Source organism: Brienomyrus brachyistius, chromosome 3 (genome assembly GCF_023856365.1).
Source record: "Brienomyrus brachyistius isolate T26 chromosome 3, BBRACH_0.4, whole genome shotgun sequence".
Taxonomy (NCBI): domain Eukaryota; kingdom Metazoa; phylum Chordata; class Actinopteri; order Osteoglossiformes; family Mormyridae; genus Brienomyrus; species Brienomyrus brachyistius.
The window spans coordinates 24,082,904-24,102,907 of NC_064535.1; the positions used below are offsets into that span (position 1 = coordinate 24,082,904).

The 20,004-nt window shown below is 43.8% G+C and overlaps 3 protein-coding genes and 1 long non-coding RNA gene across 7 annotated transcripts in view; 2 read left to right on the plus strand and 2 right to left on the minus strand.

Annotated features, from left to right (window-relative positions):
- The window catches only part of cacna1c (calcium channel, voltage-dependent, L type, alpha 1C subunit), a 178,111-nt gene extending 173,600 nt beyond the window's left edge, over window positions 1-4,511 (minus strand). The window contains exon 1 of the mRNA XM_049009423.1: window positions 3,939-4,511. Within this exon, the coding sequence (XP_048865380.1) occupies window positions 3,939-4,062 (124 nt within the window). The 5' untranslated portion in view covers window positions 4,063-4,511. The remainder of the gene's footprint in view (window positions 1-3,938) is intronic.
- Window positions 898-10,155, plus strand: dcp1b (decapping mRNA 1B). Its single transcript, XM_049009426.1, has 9 exons — window positions 898-1,396; window positions 2,234-2,274; window positions 2,548-2,675; window positions 5,615-5,681; window positions 6,041-6,170; window positions 7,335-7,463; window positions 8,045-8,731; window positions 8,975-9,157; window positions 9,298-10,155. Exons 1-9 carry the CDS (start codon window positions 1,238-1,240, stop codon window positions 9,376-9,378), a joined length of 1,605 nt encoding a protein of 534 aa, XP_048865383.1. The 5' UTR covers window positions 898-1,237; the 3' UTR covers window positions 9,379-10,155.
- Window positions 4,925-18,957, minus strand: LOC125739381 (uncharacterized). Of its 3 annotated transcripts, XR_007397127.1 has the most exons (4): window positions 18,824-18,957; window positions 18,255-18,364; window positions 6,197-6,274; window positions 5,984-6,105 (listed from the first exon to the last, which is right to left on the minus strand). It is a non-coding gene; the product is annotated as an uncharacterized LOC125739381 (long non-coding RNA). The 3 variants fall into 3 exon arrangements; XR_007397126.1 differs by lacking the exons at window positions 5,984-6,105; window positions 6,197-6,274 and adding an exon at window positions 4,925-5,087; XR_007397125.1 differs by lacking the exons at window positions 5,984-6,105; window positions 6,197-6,274 and adding an exon at window positions 13,371-13,506.
- cacna2d4a (calcium channel, voltage-dependent, alpha 2/delta subunit 4a) overlaps window positions 12,512-20,004 on the plus strand; it is a 76,437-nt gene continuing 68,944 nt past the window's right edge. For both annotated transcript variants that reach the window (XM_049009424.1, XM_049009425.1), the window contains exons 1-2: window positions 12,512-13,376; window positions 16,425-16,506. In XM_049009424.1, the coding sequence (XP_048865381.1) occupies window positions 13,249-13,376; window positions 16,425-16,506 (210 nt within the window). In that variant the 5' untranslated portion in view covers window positions 12,512-13,248. The remainder of the gene's footprint in view (window positions 13,377-16,424; window positions 16,507-20,004) is intronic.

Here is a 20,004-nt window from a genome sequence, read left to right on the forward strand (position 1 = left end):
TTGTATATTTTTCATAGAAACATGTTTGTAAAAGCAACCCCTCTTTCTTGTGGGGGAGGGATAAAGAAGACTGCCTAAACCACTGTTTGCTCGGTCAGCTTTTTCACTGGCACCAGAAGTATATGTTCTCTGTGCTTGAAAGCAGCCAAACAAATTAATTTCTGACCAAACTACTTCTCTGTACCACAGTACAAATTGCCCTGTGAAAAAAAACAACTTGATTTTTTTTCCCAAAGTGACTAAACTGTACATGTTCAAAGCATGCAGGATTCCATATCCTTTATATACACCACTAATATTATACAATTTTATAAATGATCAATATACACTTTTGAGGGATCCAAATATATTCAGTTACTATTTAAAGGAAAACTTACTAATTAAATTTACTAATAGTATTTACTAGAAATTTACTAATATTTCAGCACATACTTTCAAAACATTACAGAAGAAGAAGTGTATCCGTGCACAACATGTCAAATTGAATAAGACTATTAAACTGCGTTCCCTTGTTAGCACTGTAATGATAAGAAATGGGTTAATCCTGGGCCCGATGTAGCTACTTGCAAAGATAATGCTGCCCCCTGGCGTCTAAAATAAATACTGTAAATGCATCGGGAAAAAAAATATCTGCTAGGAGAAACGTAGCTATACATGAAAATGAAAGATCACAAAATGACAGCCATTGTCTAGCAATTATTCCAAAGGAGCTAGCTATATCATACAAATTATGTTTCGGTCACCACGTGTTTACTGCATTTAAGAAAAAAAATCGTGTAGCTCTATTCAAAGTACACGAACTAAATGCTTCCAAAGAACATGTTTTATCTAAAAAGGAACGCCGCTTGCCGGGAGCCAGGCGTCCAAATAGCTGCCTGCAGCGTCCACCTTGACTAATCACCAGTTTCTGAATCTGTATCTCTTGAGTCGATTCACTATCCTGCCTTGTATTCTTCGTGTGTTTAGTAATGCCTGAGTGTTTACAATCACTTTGGTATACCGAAACATGGCTCCTGTCAGAGGAACAGGTTGCTTACCAAAATAGTTAACCGAGATCAGAAGCTAAACCTTACCATTTTTAAGAGATTTTAATACTCACCAAGGAGTGCTGGCTGTCCATACATAGTTTTTTGTTTGCGTTTGGCACTTTGATCGCCACAGATTCGCGTCGGTTTTCAACGCATTTTCTGAGCTAAGAAAGCCGCCTAGCTAAGGTGGCCGCAGTAAACGAGGGACAATGACGACGAGCACAGCTGGGACCGGCAATTGTTTTACAGCTAAAAGTCTGGACATTAGTCTTGCCGCTTTAAAAAGGCAAGACCCCTATATCAACAACATAGTCGATGTGGCTAGCCAAGTGGCGCTCTATACGTTCAGCAATAAAGCAAATGAATGGGTAAGATCGATAATCGCGCCATTATTTTGCCAACGGTTGAACGCGAATGGCTTTCAATAAATACTTCAGGTGGCTGTCCGGGATTATGTAGAAATTAATGTAGTTAATGGCTACCACGCGGTCACTTCTTTTGTTCGTTGTATTAAGTCTTAAGAGTTGTTTCCTGTAAGGAAAGTATCGACATTTGTGAATAAGTAGTACTAGAAACTATGTATAAACTATATTATGGATTTTTGTTCGCTTGTTTTGTGTGTCTTGAGATGAAATGTTATCAGTTTAAGTCTATAGTTAACATAAAACTCGTAGTTAAATGAATAGTTAACAGTTATAAGCTTACTAGGATATATAACGCCAGTAACGTTTTAAAATAACATGGACATTTACAGGAAGGGTTTAGCCAAAAACAGAGGATTGCGTGATATCTAAACCTTGCATTGTAATCTAATTATCAAAATGTATATTTAGGGGGGAAAATCAGCTTGTTTTATATGGCAGGTTATTAAGTGAATACATAAGCTGATATTCCTGCCGGGGTATATTTCTTGGCTGTTGAGTTTGTTTGCCCCTGCATTTCTGGTCTGCACTGTGTCATTTGTCTACGGACAACAAGCGTTTATACAATGCAGTAGAAGGGGTAGTGTATTCTTGCCAATTGACTCATCTACCAGGAAACAGACCTAGGATGTGCTAACGGAGGGCATAAATCAGGTAGCAGCATGTGCACAGCGGAGACACCGGCGAATGGCGACCCTTTATTAAAGGAAGGTTCGAGGGTCGACGTTATACCAGTAAGAGGTTGAATGTCACACAAATGTCACCCTGTTTTCCGTCTTGCAGGAGAAGACGGATGTGGAGGGAACCCTATTTGTGTACACCAGGTAAAGGGACCCAAGGAGGGCCTGCTTTTTATCAGCTGTTTGACACAACTCAGTGTGTGCGCCGTTTATAGCATGCCTATCAGTGAGGTCATGTGACTGGGCTGATTACAGCTGTTTGCCGATACCTACTTATGGGACAGTTCCCAAAAAAAGTAAATTCACCGTACAGATTTAAGCTGATTTTAATGCATTTAAAGGTTTAGAAATGGTACTAAACGGTACTCTTTTGTAATCTCTGAGTTGAACTGGTCCCTTGTGATCTTTTTCTGGTAGGTTAGCATCGCCCAGACATGGCTTCACCATTATGAACCGCCTCAGCATGGATAACCTGACAGAACCGATAACTAAGGATTTGGACTTCCAGCTGCAGGACCCCTTTCTGCTCTACAGAAACGCCCGATGTAAGTGCTTATGCGGGTTTTAAGTCTTCAGGCGTACGATAGAGAGTCAGCTTTTTGATCTAGCAATCGGGATAATCGGACCTTGCATCACTGGAAGGTAAACAAGGCATAAAGAATTTGTGGGGGGTGCATTATCGTCCTGACGGTTCTCCTCCACTCGATTCTTTATTTTGATGCTGTAATTTCTCTTTACGCTCACAGCCATACATAGATAAAGACAGCAGAACAATAAAGATGTGGCAGCCACAGTTTGCATCTTAGCTGCCCAGGAATTTTAACTCTGGCATCATCATGTGCTTAATTTAATACATTCAATTTAGACCTGAGCACAGGCTCGGAGAGAGAGGGGCAGGCTGTTTCTGCACTCAGGGGTCTACAGCTCCTTTTATGGTGGCGAGGTATGTCAGTGGCTGTGGGCCCAAGTTTGTCTGCGTTTGTACCGGTTAACTCCGCCGCTGTCCTGCCAGCATCAGGGGACCCAGCCAGCCAGGCCGGATAAGATAAACCCCTCCCCTCATCAAGCCTGAGACGTATGCAAACCTCCACACACAACCACACACACACAGTCTCTCTGGTGGGAGATGGCATGTGGGACCAGAATAAGCCTACACACAAAAAAGGAAGAAAAACACAAAAATCACTGGAGAAGATTTTAAGTGCCTGGCTGCCTGCGTTCAAATTAGCCACGAAGAAAAGCTCTTTTCCCATGTGAACGATGGGGGAACTTCGGTGACTCGACCGAGGTTCGCTGAATGACTGTTTGCCGGGATCTACAGGTCAGGCAAGCAGCCATCTTCGAAAATCTTCAGAATTACTAAGTTTATTCTTGGAAAATTTTACTGTAGGAAAGTACTTGCGCTGCTAATTTTTACGAGTGCTGTTTTCACTCTATGAAGGCATCTAAATTAAAAGCTTTATAAACCTCCATATTCTTTAACCAGGAACAAACAGCAGAATGATATTTACAGTTTTTAACAATGAATATCACAGCATCTAGGCTGTGTCCATAAAGTCAGAGAAACCAACAACTGTAAACGCTGTTGATCTGTGTGTTCAACCGCAAGCTGCCGCCACAAACTGCACAGCAGCATAGAAAGCAAATGTTTTCCCAGAGGCAAATCTCAGAAGACAACAAATTCACAAATCGGGCAAAAGCAGATTAGGTCATCTTTCCCCACATGAGCAAAACACAAACCACATAGGATTGTTTAAAATAGCTGGGGACTGACGTGTGCCAGCCAGGCGATTGCTACTTCTCCTTACCTCCGGGCCGCACGTACGTGCATTCAAGTTGGGTCTCCGAAATGAGCTTCCCTCTGAACTTCACATCGGGCTCCTCTTCCAGGCGCTCGTGCTTCTGCTTGCGGTGAAACAACCGGCGGAACATGGTCTTCTGGAAGACCCTTAGGGTGGTCTGCTTTGCCGGAAGGAGAGCGGGAGGCTAGGGCTGCCCACTCTTACCACCTGTGGCGTCCCAAATCGAGCAGAGGTACTCCTGCTCCTGGTTGATGTGCCGGAGGTGTTCCCTTCCAAGGCGGCGCGTTTCTGGACAGGGACAGCAAAGGGCCTTGGGGCCTGGATGAGTGCAGAGCGGCTGCCCTCAAATGTCCCTCCTGTCGCCTACTTCAGACTAGTATGCTGCTGGGCTGCCCACTTTCTCCCCTCCGCCAATCCTCCTTTTACCCTCTTTATTTCTGTCGTTCCTCTCTCCTTTGGCCGCTATCTCTTTTCTCGTTATCTCACGCTAGAAGCGAGAGTCCGGTGGAGGTGAGAGGAAATGTTCGCTGCGACTGTCAGCAGGGCTCTTGACTTAGTCATGCAGAGCATTCGTTTCCAGCTCCCCCCCCCCCCCATTCTCCTCTCTCCTGCTTCTCTCTCTCTCTCTCTCTCTCTTTCTCCCTTCCCGGACACCAAGTCTGTCTCTCCCACAGCCCCCCGTACCCCATCTCCTCCCTCCCGTCCCCTCTATCCCACTAGACCACCAGTCTTATCCAGCGATTGGCCTCTAAACTCTCCTTAACTGGTTCACAAGTGCTCATAAATACCCCATAAAACCTCATCAGCTATCTTCCCCTCAGGATAAGCTGAGGCAAAACTGTTTATCCACGCGATACATTAAACATCAGTGTGAGTAATAGCTAAAAAATGTGAAACATAAATATGTTCGCATCCCAACGTGGCCTTGCACTGTTGTTTTTGCATATACATCTGTTTAGGGATTTATTTCACTGTTTTGGTGGGCGTGACAGTAAATTCGGAAGCATTTAATTTACAGACATCGATGTAGGCTTGAAGTAGCGGCTTAATGTCGTGTTATTTTCGTGGTTTTTAAATCTCTCTGCTTCTGTTCATGATGACCTACTTCCTGAAGGTATGGTGTAATTCCTTTGGCGTCTGAGACTCTGTGGCTCCCTGCATAAAAATGTAGACAGAACTTTAGACAGTTATCCATCAACATGCCCCGTTACCCTCAAAAAAAAAAGCAGAGAGGAATATGGTTTTACTCTGACCCTTCACTCAGATGAACTATATGGCAGCTTCCGTCCTTATTTTCATAATGTTGATTCATACTGCATATACCCCCCGCCCCCTGCCCTTCCCGGGGAAGCGGGTCACATGACCTTGGAGGCACACAGCTCCCAGTAAGCACGCTGCAGTCTGATCCTGAGCCACCCTGCCAATCATGAAACTCTTGAGGATGGTTGGTTTTCCCACACCAACTTATCTGCTGCCTGTCTTCCTCAGTCCATTGTTTACATCACCTAAGCTAGTTCATAGTTTCATTCCTCAGAGTAATAAAATAAACAAAGTGAATTGTTACAGCAAGTATTGTTATTTTAAAGGATCTTAAAGCCTGTGAAATGTTAGTAAGCCAGCAACCTCTGTCTACGCTTCCAGCCTGTCTAGTCTAACCTTTGTGTCCATTCTCTTGGCTTCAGGGTCCATCTATGGCATCTGGTTCTATGACAAAGAGGACTGCCAGCGAATAGCAGAGCTGATGAAGAAGTAGGTCCCTTCCTTGTCAAAGAAAACGGTGCAGCTAAGTCTGATCAGCATGGACAAGATCTTTACTCAATGCCACCTATAATCCCCAAGGACTAATGTGACATGTTTACAGAATGGTAGCCTGCGCTACTCAGAATGTAGGTCTATGTGGCCTTCCTACCCATTTATTGTGGCACAGTTATCAATCACACTTCTAACGACTAGGGTAGCAGGCAGACTGTCCATCTCAGTGAGATTGTGAAAATCTGACTCTGCTTCATGCTGCACACTGGTAATCGCTTCCTGCCAACGCTTAAAGGGCACATGGCAGTGGGAGGATGGTGTTCTCAGTAACGCCTCTCTTCTGTCCCTTGCTCTAGTCTGACGCAGCAGGAGCAGCTCCTGGCACAGCAGGGGGAGGGAGCTTCTCCGGGATCTTTTCCTGCTAGGGATGGCAAAGGAGTTGACATTCTGCAAATGTTGACCAAAGCCCGAGTCGAATACGATAAGGTATGGGCGCTGGCTCACAAACGTACCACTAGGTGGCACTGATGTATAAATGGAGTGGCAGTCATGTAGGGCTAGGTGATTTTTCAGGATGGTTGAATTCAGATCTAACGCACAAACATGCATAATGTCAATCATGGTCTTACATTATACATTCTTTATAAATAATGTAGCAATATAGCACTATATACATATCGAGTGCTTTGGGGTGACTTGTGAAAGGCACAGCATAAAAAACACAATTAAAATACAGACGCTCCTCTACTTACAAATGAAATATGTTCCGAACAGCCATTCGTACTTGAAATGTTTGTAAGTCGTTATTCAACATCATTTTAAGGATATATGCAAGTACAAAGAACTAGGATGCTGGGAGTACGCACGCTACGCTGCTGTGTGGGGGGAGTAGCGGTCAGAAGTCGTGCTAGGCGGAATTGGCGCGCTGAAAAAAAAAATGTTGCGGACAGGAAACGGGAGCCCAACGAACACAGTTTGGATTTACAGTCCTCTTTGTTCGTATGTCTGAAAGTCTGTGTTGTCCCAATAAATGCTACAGCTGATTGAGCTGAACAGTGCCCCCTATCAGTTGTACAGAAACAGAGCACTGAAATATTATGTCTGTAACAAAACTCCACTTCATGTGGAACTGGTTCGGAAGTTTCAAGGCAGAACAAAATGTGAAGGGTCAAGTTTGTGCAAAGTCCAGTTTATTCCAGTGCTCAATGGTATGTGTGAAACCATGTGACTGAAATACCAGGGGAAAATATTTGAAATCGTAGATTGACAATAAGCTTGAGAAACATTGAGATTTTTTTGTCATAGCTTGGGGACACTGGGAGAGTATCACTAGTGCAGAAAATGCCATATTTGGTTAATATCAGCTTTTGCTAAAGTTTAGCTAAAGTCTGCAAAGCCTGACTTCTCCCTTATTCATTTACATAAGAGACACTTTCATTTCAAGTCAGGTACACATTAGTGCTGTAGATTTTTACTGAAGCAGTCCTAGATGAGGTCAGAGCATGGTCCTGGGACTCCACTCGTCTGTCATGTGGCTGTACACACCCTACAGTGATACACCACCTGTCTGTGACCTTTTGTTTGTTTCCCCCATTCATTGTGCAGTGCTGCCTTTGTGGCTCCCCTACCCCACTTTGTCTCCTTCCTCAGGGAAAGCCAGCTTCAGAGCCCAAGGAAATAGCCAGCAGCAGCGTGATCCATGACAACCCCAATCTGATTAAACCCATTCCAGTCAAGCCCCTGGAAAGGCATGCTCCCAGCCACCAACATCCCCCGCAGGTACCAATACTACCCGGGATATCTCACCTCTTTCCCAATTTCTGCACCCCTTTTATTCCACTGCTTAAGGCCTTTCTAGTACTCTCTACATCAGTTTGGCCACGGTTATGCTAGCTGTTTGGTGGGGGTGTATTCCCATGCAGCTCATTAGTGAGGCCAGCAGCAGGAATGCCAATAAGCTTAACATCAGCCCATCTTGTAACTAGGAGGCACCCGTTCACTGATATTATCCAGCAGGTTCAGGAACCACTGAGGTTTACTGCTGTGCTCTGGAAGTTCCCTAATGCTGAGGGTCCTGAATTTATGCAAGAGTTGCATTCTCAACATGCACAATTTCCAGATATTTTATACCCTCTCAATGAAAAAATGATACGTTACTTAAATAATTTCTTAAACTAGTGTAAAATGTGCTAACCTACAGTATACCGAATGGTCATTAATGGTGTCCCTTATTGTGCAATGCTCAGTCAAGCAGCCCAAAAGATGTAAGGTGGGGTGAGTCCTTAATTTCTGTGGGTTTTATTATTCAGAGAAGGTGTGGTTGACAGCTCCTCCCGTGTCTCCTGCCCCACCATTTCCAGGACACTGACACAAAACCCAAACATCATTTGCTGGCTGCCCTTTTCGGGGCGCCCTCCAGGCCTGAAGATCTGCCTCCACCTACAACATCAGGACTCGGTGGAGGGCGCCCTCCAGTGGCTCGTTCCCTATCCTACGAGGAGCCTGGCCAGAAGGGTGGCATTAAGCCGGCGCCATCTACCCCGGCCCAGCCCTGTGCAGCTATTGAGAAGCTGATGGCGGCGCAGCGTGGCCCAGGGGAGCTGCTGCAGCCTGTGTCCGAATCACCAGAAAACCGGCTGTGTGAGAACGGCGGGGCGGCTCCTACCCACAGTCGGCCCGCAGACCCCCTGCAGAGACTTTTCCCAGACCCCTCTGCTTCCTGCTGCCCCCATGGAGCCCATGCCCAGTCAGCACCAGTCCTCCACTGCCTCCAGCCAGCCCCAGCCCCGACTCAGCCCCAAACCCAGGCTGACCTTGCCCAGCCACTTTTCTTCAGCCCCAGCAAGCCCTCGCAGGTCTCCCCCCAAGAGTTGCTGCAGCGTCTTCAGCTGGTGCAGCAGGAGCTGAGTCAAGCTGCCGAGCCCCCCCGACCCCCGCTTGCACCGCGCTTCCAGGAACCATCCACCTGGGCCGATAGGGCAGCCCCTGCACCCGCCCCTCCTGCCTCTGCACTACCTGTCACTCACAAGCCCAACCCACTCTTCCAGGTAACTTAGCATCTTAGTGCATTCTTTACCATTCTGTATTAATAAAGAGAGAATTCAGATTTTCCCATCCAAAGTGGCTTGCTTATCACTGCTCCCCATTCGGTGAAGCAGTTTAGCTTAAAAGCCTAAAGCCATGTTACAGTAAGGGGTCAAGCTATGCTCCTTCACACCTCAATATTCCTGGAGACTACATCTATCCCACAAGACGTGCATATAAAGACATGTATCTTCGGCCTACTCCAGGTGATCTCCCCCCAGCGTATTCCCGCCACCGTGGCTCCCACCCAGTTGCTGTCGCCCATGGCCTTCTCCCAGACCAAGCCCTCCAAGCCTGTCACTGACCCGTGCCCCCCCTCCACCTCACTGATTCCCCCTCACACTCTGACTCGGAGTCAGCTCCAAGCCACACTTCTGCATCTCATCCAGGTGGGTCTCCAATGCTTTCGATACCCTTCATAAAATAAATATGCATTTAAAAAAGTAGCAATGAGGTTGTGTTAGGTTTCCATGATGCTGACAGACTATTGGCCAACAGAATGCTGACTTTCACTTTTTCCTATTTCCAGAATGACGCTGCCTTTCTGGACACCATCTATGAGTCTTACGTTGTCACGGTCACCCAAGATACAGCTGCAAAAAACTTCTGAATGGGCGAACTGGGGATGGACACCAATGCCACCATTTGTAGCCACTTTGTTTCAGTAATTTGACCGAAACGTCTTTAGCTGTACACATTTAATTTAAAATTTTAAAGTTGCAATTTGATTTTACAGTTCTATTATTATCATAAGAGTAAGCAGCAAGACATTTTATACGAGATGTATGCAACCTGGTCTGCCATTTTAATGTGCTTGTATATGGTGTGTCCCTGCCGTAATGAAGTGGTACCCCAGCCTTAAAAAGACTTTCTCATTAACAACAACTAGCCTGGGACCCCTGGGGGGTGTATTCCACAAAGCAGATTTTTTTTTCCATTAGCTACAGCTTAAGCCAAATGGAAGGATTGTCCAGTAGCAATGTTACTTAGCTCTCCTCCTACTGGACGTTTTTCACATTTGGCTTTAGTTATCCAGTTAAACTTGGAAATTCTGCTTTGTGGAATACACCCCCCCCAGGTCTCTACAGTACACAGGGAAAACACCTCAGACTCAAGCCAGCTCTGTTCCGGAAACCCCATTCTGCTTCCTAAGACTCATAAGCAATGGAAAATATTTTATTTTACGAAACACAAAATAGATATTTTTCTATTGTGCCATAATGTGTTCTTGATAAGCAGGTGAAATCCTATTTTACATTTTTTTTGTATAGGGGAAAAAAAGCCCATTCTTACAAACTGGAGTCTTATGTCCAGAGTTTCAGTTTTACTCATTTATTTTAAATGGATAAATCAATAAATAAAGTGTTTTGTTTTGACCATCTTAAAATGAGTATTCAGAGGTGGGAACAATACAAAGTAATTTTAATACAAAATAAAATCACTTAATGAACTATGTAAAAAGAATACATGATAGTTCAGTTAATTATTTAATCTATTATTTAGTTAAAGAAACACCGTCTACAGTCTTCAAGCAATTTTGAGTTCAGTTTGGCGGGGGTAAAACCCATTTGGATATATAATAGCTGAACATAAATATCATTTTGGATAACTTGTATGAAGACTACAGCAAACAAACCAGGAAGATTATTTCAGACATTCTAAGAAGTTTGTTTCTTTGAAACACAAACACCAGTATAGAACGCAGTTCATCACTAGTCTCCTAATATGGAAATCAAGTTGTTTTTTTAATCAATAGTCAGTGTCAAACTACGGATGAACAAGCATTCATCTCCCAAAGTGAAAATCAATTTTATGGAGTCTGTGTAACCACATAACAACAGGAGGCCCAGGTCAATAAGTGGCGGTGTAAAAACCTTTTAGTGCTATACGCTTTTAGTGCTATAACGTAATCTGGCGCTTGACTCTGTTAGCACTGTTTAATTATTAACATTGAAATGCTCCCCTCCCCGGAGGCTGCTCTCATTCTGCTGATTATTAATCATGTGACACTAATGACCCATCACCACAGAGACCACAGGGCCATGGGATAGTACTCAAGCTCCTTCCATCTTCATTACTGAAAACACTGTTCGGATGAATGAGCTGTAATTTTGAATTGCTATTTCCAACGGTTACTGAAAAACAATTACCCGCATATTTTTGTATTTGTTTTTGTAGTATTGGTAGAAAAAAAAAAACTAAATTCCCTATCTTCATAGGAAATGACAAACAAAGGAAAATGGCAGGCAGCTTGGCTCCCTGAGGAGCAGAAGCCGCAGAACTTGCCCCTGCGCTCGCAGCAGAGTTGCTCACTGGGTACTGGCAGATGCATTTAACCAGCAGCTACATGGCTCTTATCAGCTGATCATTCCTGATGGGCACAGGGCCTGCTAGCACCTCACTGACTGTCCTGCTTCAGATGGGACCACTGGCCTCACATCTGAAAACAATACAGGACCAGCCAAACAGAAGTACAGAGGGAAATGGCTAGCACCATTTTAAATTACAATGGGAAGAGTCATCATTTAGGCTTTGCACTCTCAGAGATCTAAGCAGTTCCAGTTAATATATGCTAAATTATACGCTAAATTTAAAACTATCTTCATTTACACAAAAGGGCTCATTAGCCATTGCGTGACTCGTGCAGCACAACAGGAGTTTGTTTATATTTCTTCTACCAAGGCCATTTCCTATTTCCAGCACAATCTCCACTGCTATCTCCACACAAAGCCCCCCCCAAAACCTCTTCTCTGCCCACTCTTCTCTCTGTGTTTGAGGGGGCAGATTTCGTTCAGTTCTAGCTCACAGCAGGTAAAAACCGAAAACATCATCAAAACTTAAGTTTTGCATCATTGATATGGAACATGAAGTACAGTTACTGCTGCAGAGTGCCCCTATGAGCCTAAGTGGGACTTTCCTGCCAGACTGTACATGTGACCACCCTATACCAGGCCAGGTCAGCCACAAGTGTTCATGAGGAAAAGCAGGGGAATCAGGGTTTGCAGAAGCTGAGGGGAGGAGGGGCTACAGTTCGTCTATGAGAACGCAGAAATTTGAGACTTCCTGGCAGCACTAGATTAGGGAAAACTGCAAAACAGGAAGAGGTGTGTACTCTTCCAAGGATTCAGGGACTGTGATTTTTAAAGTTTATATAGTGTTTTCAATCACTATTAAAGAGCATTTCCATTGTTTTTATGTGTTACTTTCTTGCTCGGTCCGCCAACAAATATTCCGTACATTGACTGTTGTCACTATTTATCTACTGTTCACATTCCCACCAGAAGAATGAGGTGTGGGAACGGTGGTCATGTGTCTGTCGGACGTAGCAAGTCTCAGAACCACATAGCTCTGTTGTACCACAGGGCAGTTTCTGCGTATGTGTAAGTGTGTGTGTATACATACATACATATATTTATATACATTATATAAAATGTTTGGCATGTGCAAGACAGGAGTTCGCCCTGTAAGGGACCCCACTGTACCTTTCAGTGGGTTTATGTAGTAAGCCTCTGAAGCTATTGCTTCCCTCATGCTGATAGGATAGATAGAAGTCTGTCTCCAGAAATCACAATAATCTGCTTTGATATAGCAGTTCCATCTACCACCTCCCCCCCACACACAAACACACACCCCACCCCCATGTCTAACTGCTACTTTCCCCTGCCCCTTTACATGCCCTCTCTCTCTCCCACTGCCTCTCTCTCTCCTACCATTAGTCCCACCTCTGAAAACCCCGGAGAGAAGCAGACAGAGGGAGGGTTTAATCCAAGTGGATTAGGCTGTAAACTGGGTGATGGAAAAGGCGGTGCTGTGCTGCTGAAGCCCAATGGCTGCTTCCTGCCTCCCTGGGACCGTCTCTCTTAGCTCCAAGACGCGGTGTCCCTCGCTGGACAGGGAATAAACCAGGTCAGCTCGCTCCAAGAAGCTCTTGGGAGTCACACAAGCCGAAGACGACAGGGAACCACAGAAACACATACTGGCTTTTTTTATACAGCCGTTATTTCATTGCTTTTGTTTTTTTTTTGTTTTACTTTCACTTGGTTGCACGGTGCTGACCCTTTGTGACACAGCTGGAGTGGTCTCACTGGGTTTGCTCCTGCCCCACACCGGGGACTACAGTGACTCCCTGATCGAGCACAGAATCTGGAACTGGTTGGTCCATCAAAAGAAGATGACCAGGAGAGGGTGCCAGGCCCAACCGCGGCTGCTGCAGGAGGTGTAAAAAGCACAGACCGAGGCTCAGTTTGTCCCAGTCAAGGACGAGGTGTGGAACCTTTGGGCTTCTGAGATAGCCGGATGGCCATGAGCGATGAACAAGCGCAATGGGACCTCTTTGATTCACTCAGAGTTACCATGCATAGCCCCCTGTCCAACCTCATGATCTCTTAGGACTTCTTTACTGAAGCCTCACTTGGACTAAGCTTTGTCCAGAACCCACAGTGCACAGGCACACGTTTTATACGCACTGACACGCAACGAGATGCAACGCGCAGGCGGCCCGTACACAAAGTCGGCGCAGATGGCCCAACGAATAGCTCTGTGCATTATCTGCTCCGGCTGGCTCTGGTTCCCCACAGAAGCAGAGAAGCTGCTGCTCCCTCTGGAGACGTAAGTGGACCGTCGCCATTCCCAGCAAACCTTCAGTCCCTTTCAGTGTGTTGTCAATCTGTAAGACCAGGTGTGCGAAGACGGTGTCTTCTTCTTTGCTAGTTACCTAGGGTACACATCTGACGGGAAACTATGGAAATATGTAACAAACAAAAAGACAGTTAAGCTTCAAAAAAAAAAAAAAAAAAAAAAAAAACATTAGTCTTGAAGAGGGAAGCAAGTTCCAGTGGTGGAAATATACACTTTCGCTGTACCAGTTGTCTTACCCATAGTTCAAGAAAGTTCCGAATGTGAACAGTGCAGCATGAATAGTAACGATAGTGGGATTGCCTCTGCTCAGGGCATTTCATTAACATGCCATTTTGTGATGGCTTAGCTTGCAGCTAACCTGGATACCCAGTTCTACTCTGTGAGAGAACATCATCTTTCTCTTTGTACGTCCTGGGGTTTAACAGAGCAAGTATGGTGCATTTAATGTGAAAAGAGTTCACTCTTAGTGAGGTACAGCTCCTTGCTGTGAAGAATTTATCACATAATTTATTATCTTTTTTGATCTTATACATTAGCAAAATTCTAGGAAAAAGAATTTGGGATAGTAAAAGAAATTCCTCTACTAGATTCAGAAGACCGAAAGATCTAAGATTCTTCAAATACCGTTAATCGAATCTGGTATCTTTTCAAAACCCATTGTAAAGCATGATCCTGTTCTCCTTCCTCCCCGGTTTGAACGTGAAGCCCCCACTAGTCAGGAAAGAAATTAAAAAACAACAAAAGACACTCCTAAAAACGCTGACACAATCTGGAGATTAATTGTGCTCAGGTCTGTGCTTGCAAATGCTGATGCAACCCAGAGATTAACAGCGGTCCTGCTGGCCTTTGCCGGCCCGAAGTCTGATACCCAGCAGATAAAGAACGGGGTGACAATGTGAATCTGCAAATGAAGATTTGATTCGCTTTCAGTACAGATACAGTTTTGCTCCTAAAAAAAAATCTCATAATCCCTGGGGAATTTAACAATAAACAAAGCAGAAATCAACCCCATGGCAGGGGGTAGATGATCTCTTCAAAGAATGTGATAGGAGAGCACCATACCCACTTTGTTCAGCCCACCCAAGTTTTAACCCATGACCTCAAATATTCTGCATTCTCTGGCATATGGGAACAGAGGCACACAGTTGGAAGTATGGTCTTCGTGGATTAAAAAACCTAATGAGGGACTTAATTTCAGTGTTTTGCCACGTAGAAGAGCTGTATCCATCACATTCAGTTTAAGTAAGCTTCCCACCTAATTCCCCCTAAAGCCGATAAGTGTCTTCAAAGATACAAATTATTCCCACAATTACACAATGCAGTTGTGCTCCTGTTATCACAGTCTCCAGGGATGCTGTGGCTGGTACCTAACAGTAGATTAGCGGTTTACGCGTGCAACACAAATGCAACTGTCCTTCTGCCGGAACACATGCAGCTTCTAAGGCCGGGGTTCCCAGGCAGTCAAAGCAGTATGGTGGCTGACCCTAGATTTCATGGGATCAGTGCGTTACAGGAGTTATGACCCAGGGGCAGATGGCTAGCAGAAAGTGCTCTCCACGCCGTTTATCTTCAGATGCAGACAAACACTGCCGCCTGTTCTGTATGTGTATATTGCCCCCACGGTTCTCTGCATTGTACTTCCTATTAAAACAGGACAACTGTTGACTTGAGTATTCTAGATATATTAATCATCTTGTATTTTCCCCTGCTATGAACAAAGCTACATGAAAAGGTATAGTGTTTGCTCTGCAGCCATGTTTATGTCAAATTTTTGCTGTTTGGGGAAGATGCTTTGATTTTCATAGGATCCCCTTTTGTGGGTTATAGAATCTTTGCGTGAAGGTAGGAGGATTTCAACCTCCCTGCCTTAAATTTAGTAAGCCACCTGATTAAGTCTTTAGCACAAAGGCAGCAGATTGATTCTCTGCTGATCCTGAGGACTGGGAGATGGGGTATCCCCACATACGGCTCCTAGGCGGGAAAGCAGGAAGGAAAAAAAATCCTTTCCCTATATATCAGCCATCCAAGACTCATTCATCAAGGTGAGCCATCTTACATACATACATACATACACACACACACACATTTACTTACTTAGCGGACACTTTTATCCAAAGCAACATACAACTGAGAAACAGATTCAGATGGTCCGTGGAACAACTGGGATTAAGGGCTTTACTCAAGGGTCGAATGAAAAAACCACTCTGGGATTTGACCAGGTTACCCATCACAGATACAGCATTCTAACCCACTGAGTCACACACCTGCCCAGTATTACACCATGGTCCAACCTCAAACCCTACTAGCAATGGGAAGGTGCCTTAGGACAGCCAAACAAAAGCAGTAAAAACCCCAGGAACTGCTGCACAACTGCATTCGACTGGGCGATATGGCTGTAAAACAATGCTGATATTTTAGATTACTGTATCAATATTTAGTAAGTATTTCCTATATTAAACAACTAGGTTGTTCAAAAGTTAAATGTATGGAGTCAAATTGCGGCCACATAATGCTGCAAAACAAATCTGTGTACCGCAAACAATAGCACGTATAAATTGCAAACAAAATTGATGTATTTGGCACTTATTTTTCTTTATGGCATGCGTGTTGCGCTTTGCAATGCTTTCCTTTTGCACTGTATTTTGATTGCGTTTCACCATCTCACCTCTTTTTGACACAATGTGGATGGGCAGGGCTTTGTGGGAGTATCCGTCATTACCTGATCTGTACTACCTGCCTGACTTGTACTTTGCATGTCTGGTCATACGCAGCATTTTCGCGCATGCATACCGTACACTGCGTTACATTTTCTGGCACTGCCCATGCGTGCATTGTCCACATTTACAATAAATACAATCAATATAATAATACATTATCAACTCATTTCATATGTAAAAATATATTGAATACAAGATAAAAAATTGATATATTATTCATCTTTAGGCTGAAGCTCATATCGTACATTACAAAAGCTTCCAATGTAACTTAAATCACCGTTTTTTCCACTTTGTATTCCAGGGTCCAACAGTGGGCAACAGACTTTGGAAATCAGATCTACTCCATAGCAACAAAATACTCTGGAGCTCCTCTACTGCAGAAGGTAAACTGCAAATCCATTCCCTTCAAGTAAACTGCCAAGTCAGGTGGAAAATAAGTGCTGCTGCTCCCAAGCCCGACTGTTCATATAGTATTTTAGTAAATGTGTTAGTAATCTATTACCCTGCAGTTGTTTAACTGAACTGAAGCACCCACAGTAGCTATGGCATGAATGGCTGCGGGTCGGGTGACTTGCCAAAGTGTTCATCAGCAGTGGTCTGTTTTTCTCATCCTGTCAGAGATGGAAAGGGAGATCCTCGAGGCTTCCTCTGCCTCTGAGGGCAATTCACGGGCCATAAACACAAGTGGTGAAACCACTGGGGCAGATTATTTAGAAACAGCCCATGTAAGACTAGTGGTGTACGGGGCACAGGGGGCATCTTAGAGGTACTCTGTGATACAAGAAGGTATTTCTTATATGGTCAGAGTCCTTTGTGTGTTCAACTGCCCCCAATAATGCAGAGTAAGAACAATAGGGGTATGCAAGAGGGATATGAGAGTGATCTGTACATGAGGGTTGCTGGGATAATGATACAGAACACCATGACTGCAATGCACCATATATCCCCCTTCTATGAACTCCGAAAGCACCACCCATTACTAAAAGAAGGAAAAAAAACCCAGACTAGGAGTTCTGTACATTCCCACAAATAGGAGATTTTTTTTTTTGTTTTAATCAACGCAACAAATTGTGCTGTAAGAAGTATAGCATATATTACCCAGTACAATATATCAGGGTAAAGAGATTATAAAAAAAATCCCCCTAATTATTCAAAGGATTTAAACAGAATATTTGAATAAGACAAACGTCGTTTGTAATAATTTCGGTAATAAAATAATGACTCACGATTTACACAGGCCATTAGTGCAAAGTCCAGTCTTAGCAGGATACGCATAGTGATTCGAATTGCACCTGCCAGCTGACGTGTCTCCATGGCAACTCCTGAACATCACGCAGACCTGCTTTACGTCTTCCACTCAAACAGCCCAGACACGTCTCTGCTTATGCCAAGCTCCTGAGTTTTTGGCCAAGCAGATCCCGATCGTAGAATCGTAGATCAGAACCATTAATTTCCAGTGACATTCCCTTAAGGGTTTTCTGACTGGGGAAATAGCTGGCACCGACCCTTGATTTCACATGGAAACACATTAATTTTGTGTGCCCTGTGTCAGAGACCACAGATGAGCTTTTAAAGAGGTAACGTCAAAGCCCCATACATCTGACAGCAGCACAAGCAAAGTCTATATACTTATACAGGTCTGCTGATCTATACCTATACACCACACTACAGTGAAACCATAAGGCAAATACCCCACAGTTTCGACCAATGAGAATGAACCTTGTTGATGATGTGTAACAGGAATCACAGCTAAACAGAACACATGAGAAAAAAAAAGTCTGTTATATTACAAATTATAATCTGTATAATTGGCCAGCTAAATAAATTTAAGTTACTGAACATGAGAAGTGAGTTCGAACCGCAGTCTTAAATATTAAGCATAATCAGAATTTCCTCTGATCGCGGGCAGTGAATATGCATTTTAGCAAAAACCCAGGCTACAGCTTGTCTGTAGCTGCGAAACACCTTGACCTTCACTATGGGCGTTTACAGGATTTAATGGAAAGGATTCAACACCAACCAACAAAGATGGCTGCTGTGCACTTTTTCCAGTGCTTACATAGGTTGCCATATTCGTGCCTTTATGACTGCCTGCCATAGTTTTCTATATATACATTATTCACGCAAGTACCTGTTCAGATGGGACTGTCGAAGACCATCTCTGATCTCCGAGACAGCAACTTCAGCAAGGCACACAGAGACGGAGGGGACAAGGCCACCTGGATGTTTCCAGTGTTTTAACTGAAAAGAGACATGCCATCTTGTTTAATCACACTGCTGAAGGCTTTCAATGTTTACTCAATAGTTTTGCTAAATTTGTTAGCATCTTCCTTTTCCAGTATTATTGGGTTCCTTAAGCAAAATTACTATGCAGATCAGTGTCAAAGTGTCAAAAATATAAACTGGGAGCATTTTCAACAAGGAAAATTGCAGTTCAGTACAAAAGTCCGGAATTGTGATTTCTTGTTATAAGTACACACATACTGTACACGTATATGAAAATAACGAGGTTATTGATGCTTACCAGAATTTTACTGCTTATTTTTTAAGGTGAGCATAACAAATGAATTAGAAGTAACGATCAAGTTTTAAAAGCGTTAGTCGGTTAATTGGCTTTTAATTTATGGCTAAGTCGTGTACACAACTTCGTGTGATTACAGCTGTTTTTAGAAGCGATTTTCTCATTCACGGCGTCCTTACCTAATCAAAAGCCAGGAGGTGGAGGAGAGAGAAAAAAACAACTAAAAAAACACATGTAAATTCCCTGTGAAGATTACCAAAAACACTTCCTTCGCCTCTTATTCTATTAAAACAGCGTTCACAATGCGCCTACATCCAACAACCACCGTCTCGCACTAGTAACAAAAACAACCAATTAAACCTAATTAAATTAAAAGCACATTTTGATGCCTCAGAAACTCACAGCAGCATTTAACCTGTATGTATGAAATACCTACCTTTTTAAAAAAATAAAATGAATATATTTAAAGTTAAACGCGTTTATAGTGATCCAATCAACTTATTAAGTTTTACACGAGCTTCTTGTTGATTTAACTTATCGTTATTTAGTGGTCTAGTGGATATGTCTCTAACCAAGAATAATTTATTGTATAGCATTATGTATTTTAATGTTATACTACATAAAAAATCTAGAAATTATACTATACGTATTTACTGGTAAGACCAAGTGCAGTTTCTGACACCACAGCCAGATCCTAGCTGACATAGGCGGGCACCAACTTTTGACGGGCGGTGGCGCTACTTGCGCATGGCGCTAATTACCGTCCAAATTGCATTGCACGACTACTCTGTGCGCACAGAACGGATACGTTAGCGCCAACTTCTGAGGGGGCGATACAGATGTCAGCCTTGCGCGGCGCTAACCGTCCGAGAAAAAAGTTGGATTGGCTCGCGTCCTCTGCAGCGCATGCGCACAAAACGGATATCCGATGCGGATCGCTGGCTTCTGAGGGGGCCCCGACTTTCCCGCCAATTTCACTCGTTTGGAACTGTGTCCGTGGTGTTTGGGGAATACTGGAATAGTGTTGAGACCTTTGTTAGGTTAGCACAATGTAACCAAAAGAAGAAACATTTTAGGTGAAGAATGAACAAGACCGACATTTCAGTTACGCAAACACTGCTAACACGGCTGTCGAACGATAAAGTGTATTGGTGATGGGGCATGGTGCAGGCATGATCCACTGGCTGACAACAAAAGGGTTTATTAAAGTAGTCAAACCCAAACTTAGCAAACCACAAACAGAACACAGCGAGTATGACTAGGAAATTAAGCAGAACTACAAACTAATAACATGGCACCCACAATGATTGACTTAAGAGCAGGATAAAGGCAAGCACTTACAACGGGCAGGTGTGGCTAT

Coding starts and splice junctions, on each gene's coding strand:
- dcp1b (XM_049009426.1), top strand. CDS start 1,238: ATGACGACGAGCACAGCTGGGACCGGCAATTGTTTTACAGCTAAAAGT. Junction 5,682..6,040: donor ATAGCAGAGCTGATGAAGAA/GTAGGTCCCTTC, acceptor CCCTTGCTCTAG/TCTGACGCAGCAGGAGCAGC. Junction 8,732..8,974: donor AGCCCAACCCACTCTTCCAG/GTAACTTAGCAT, acceptor GGCCTACTCCAG/GTGATCTCCCCCCAGCGTAT.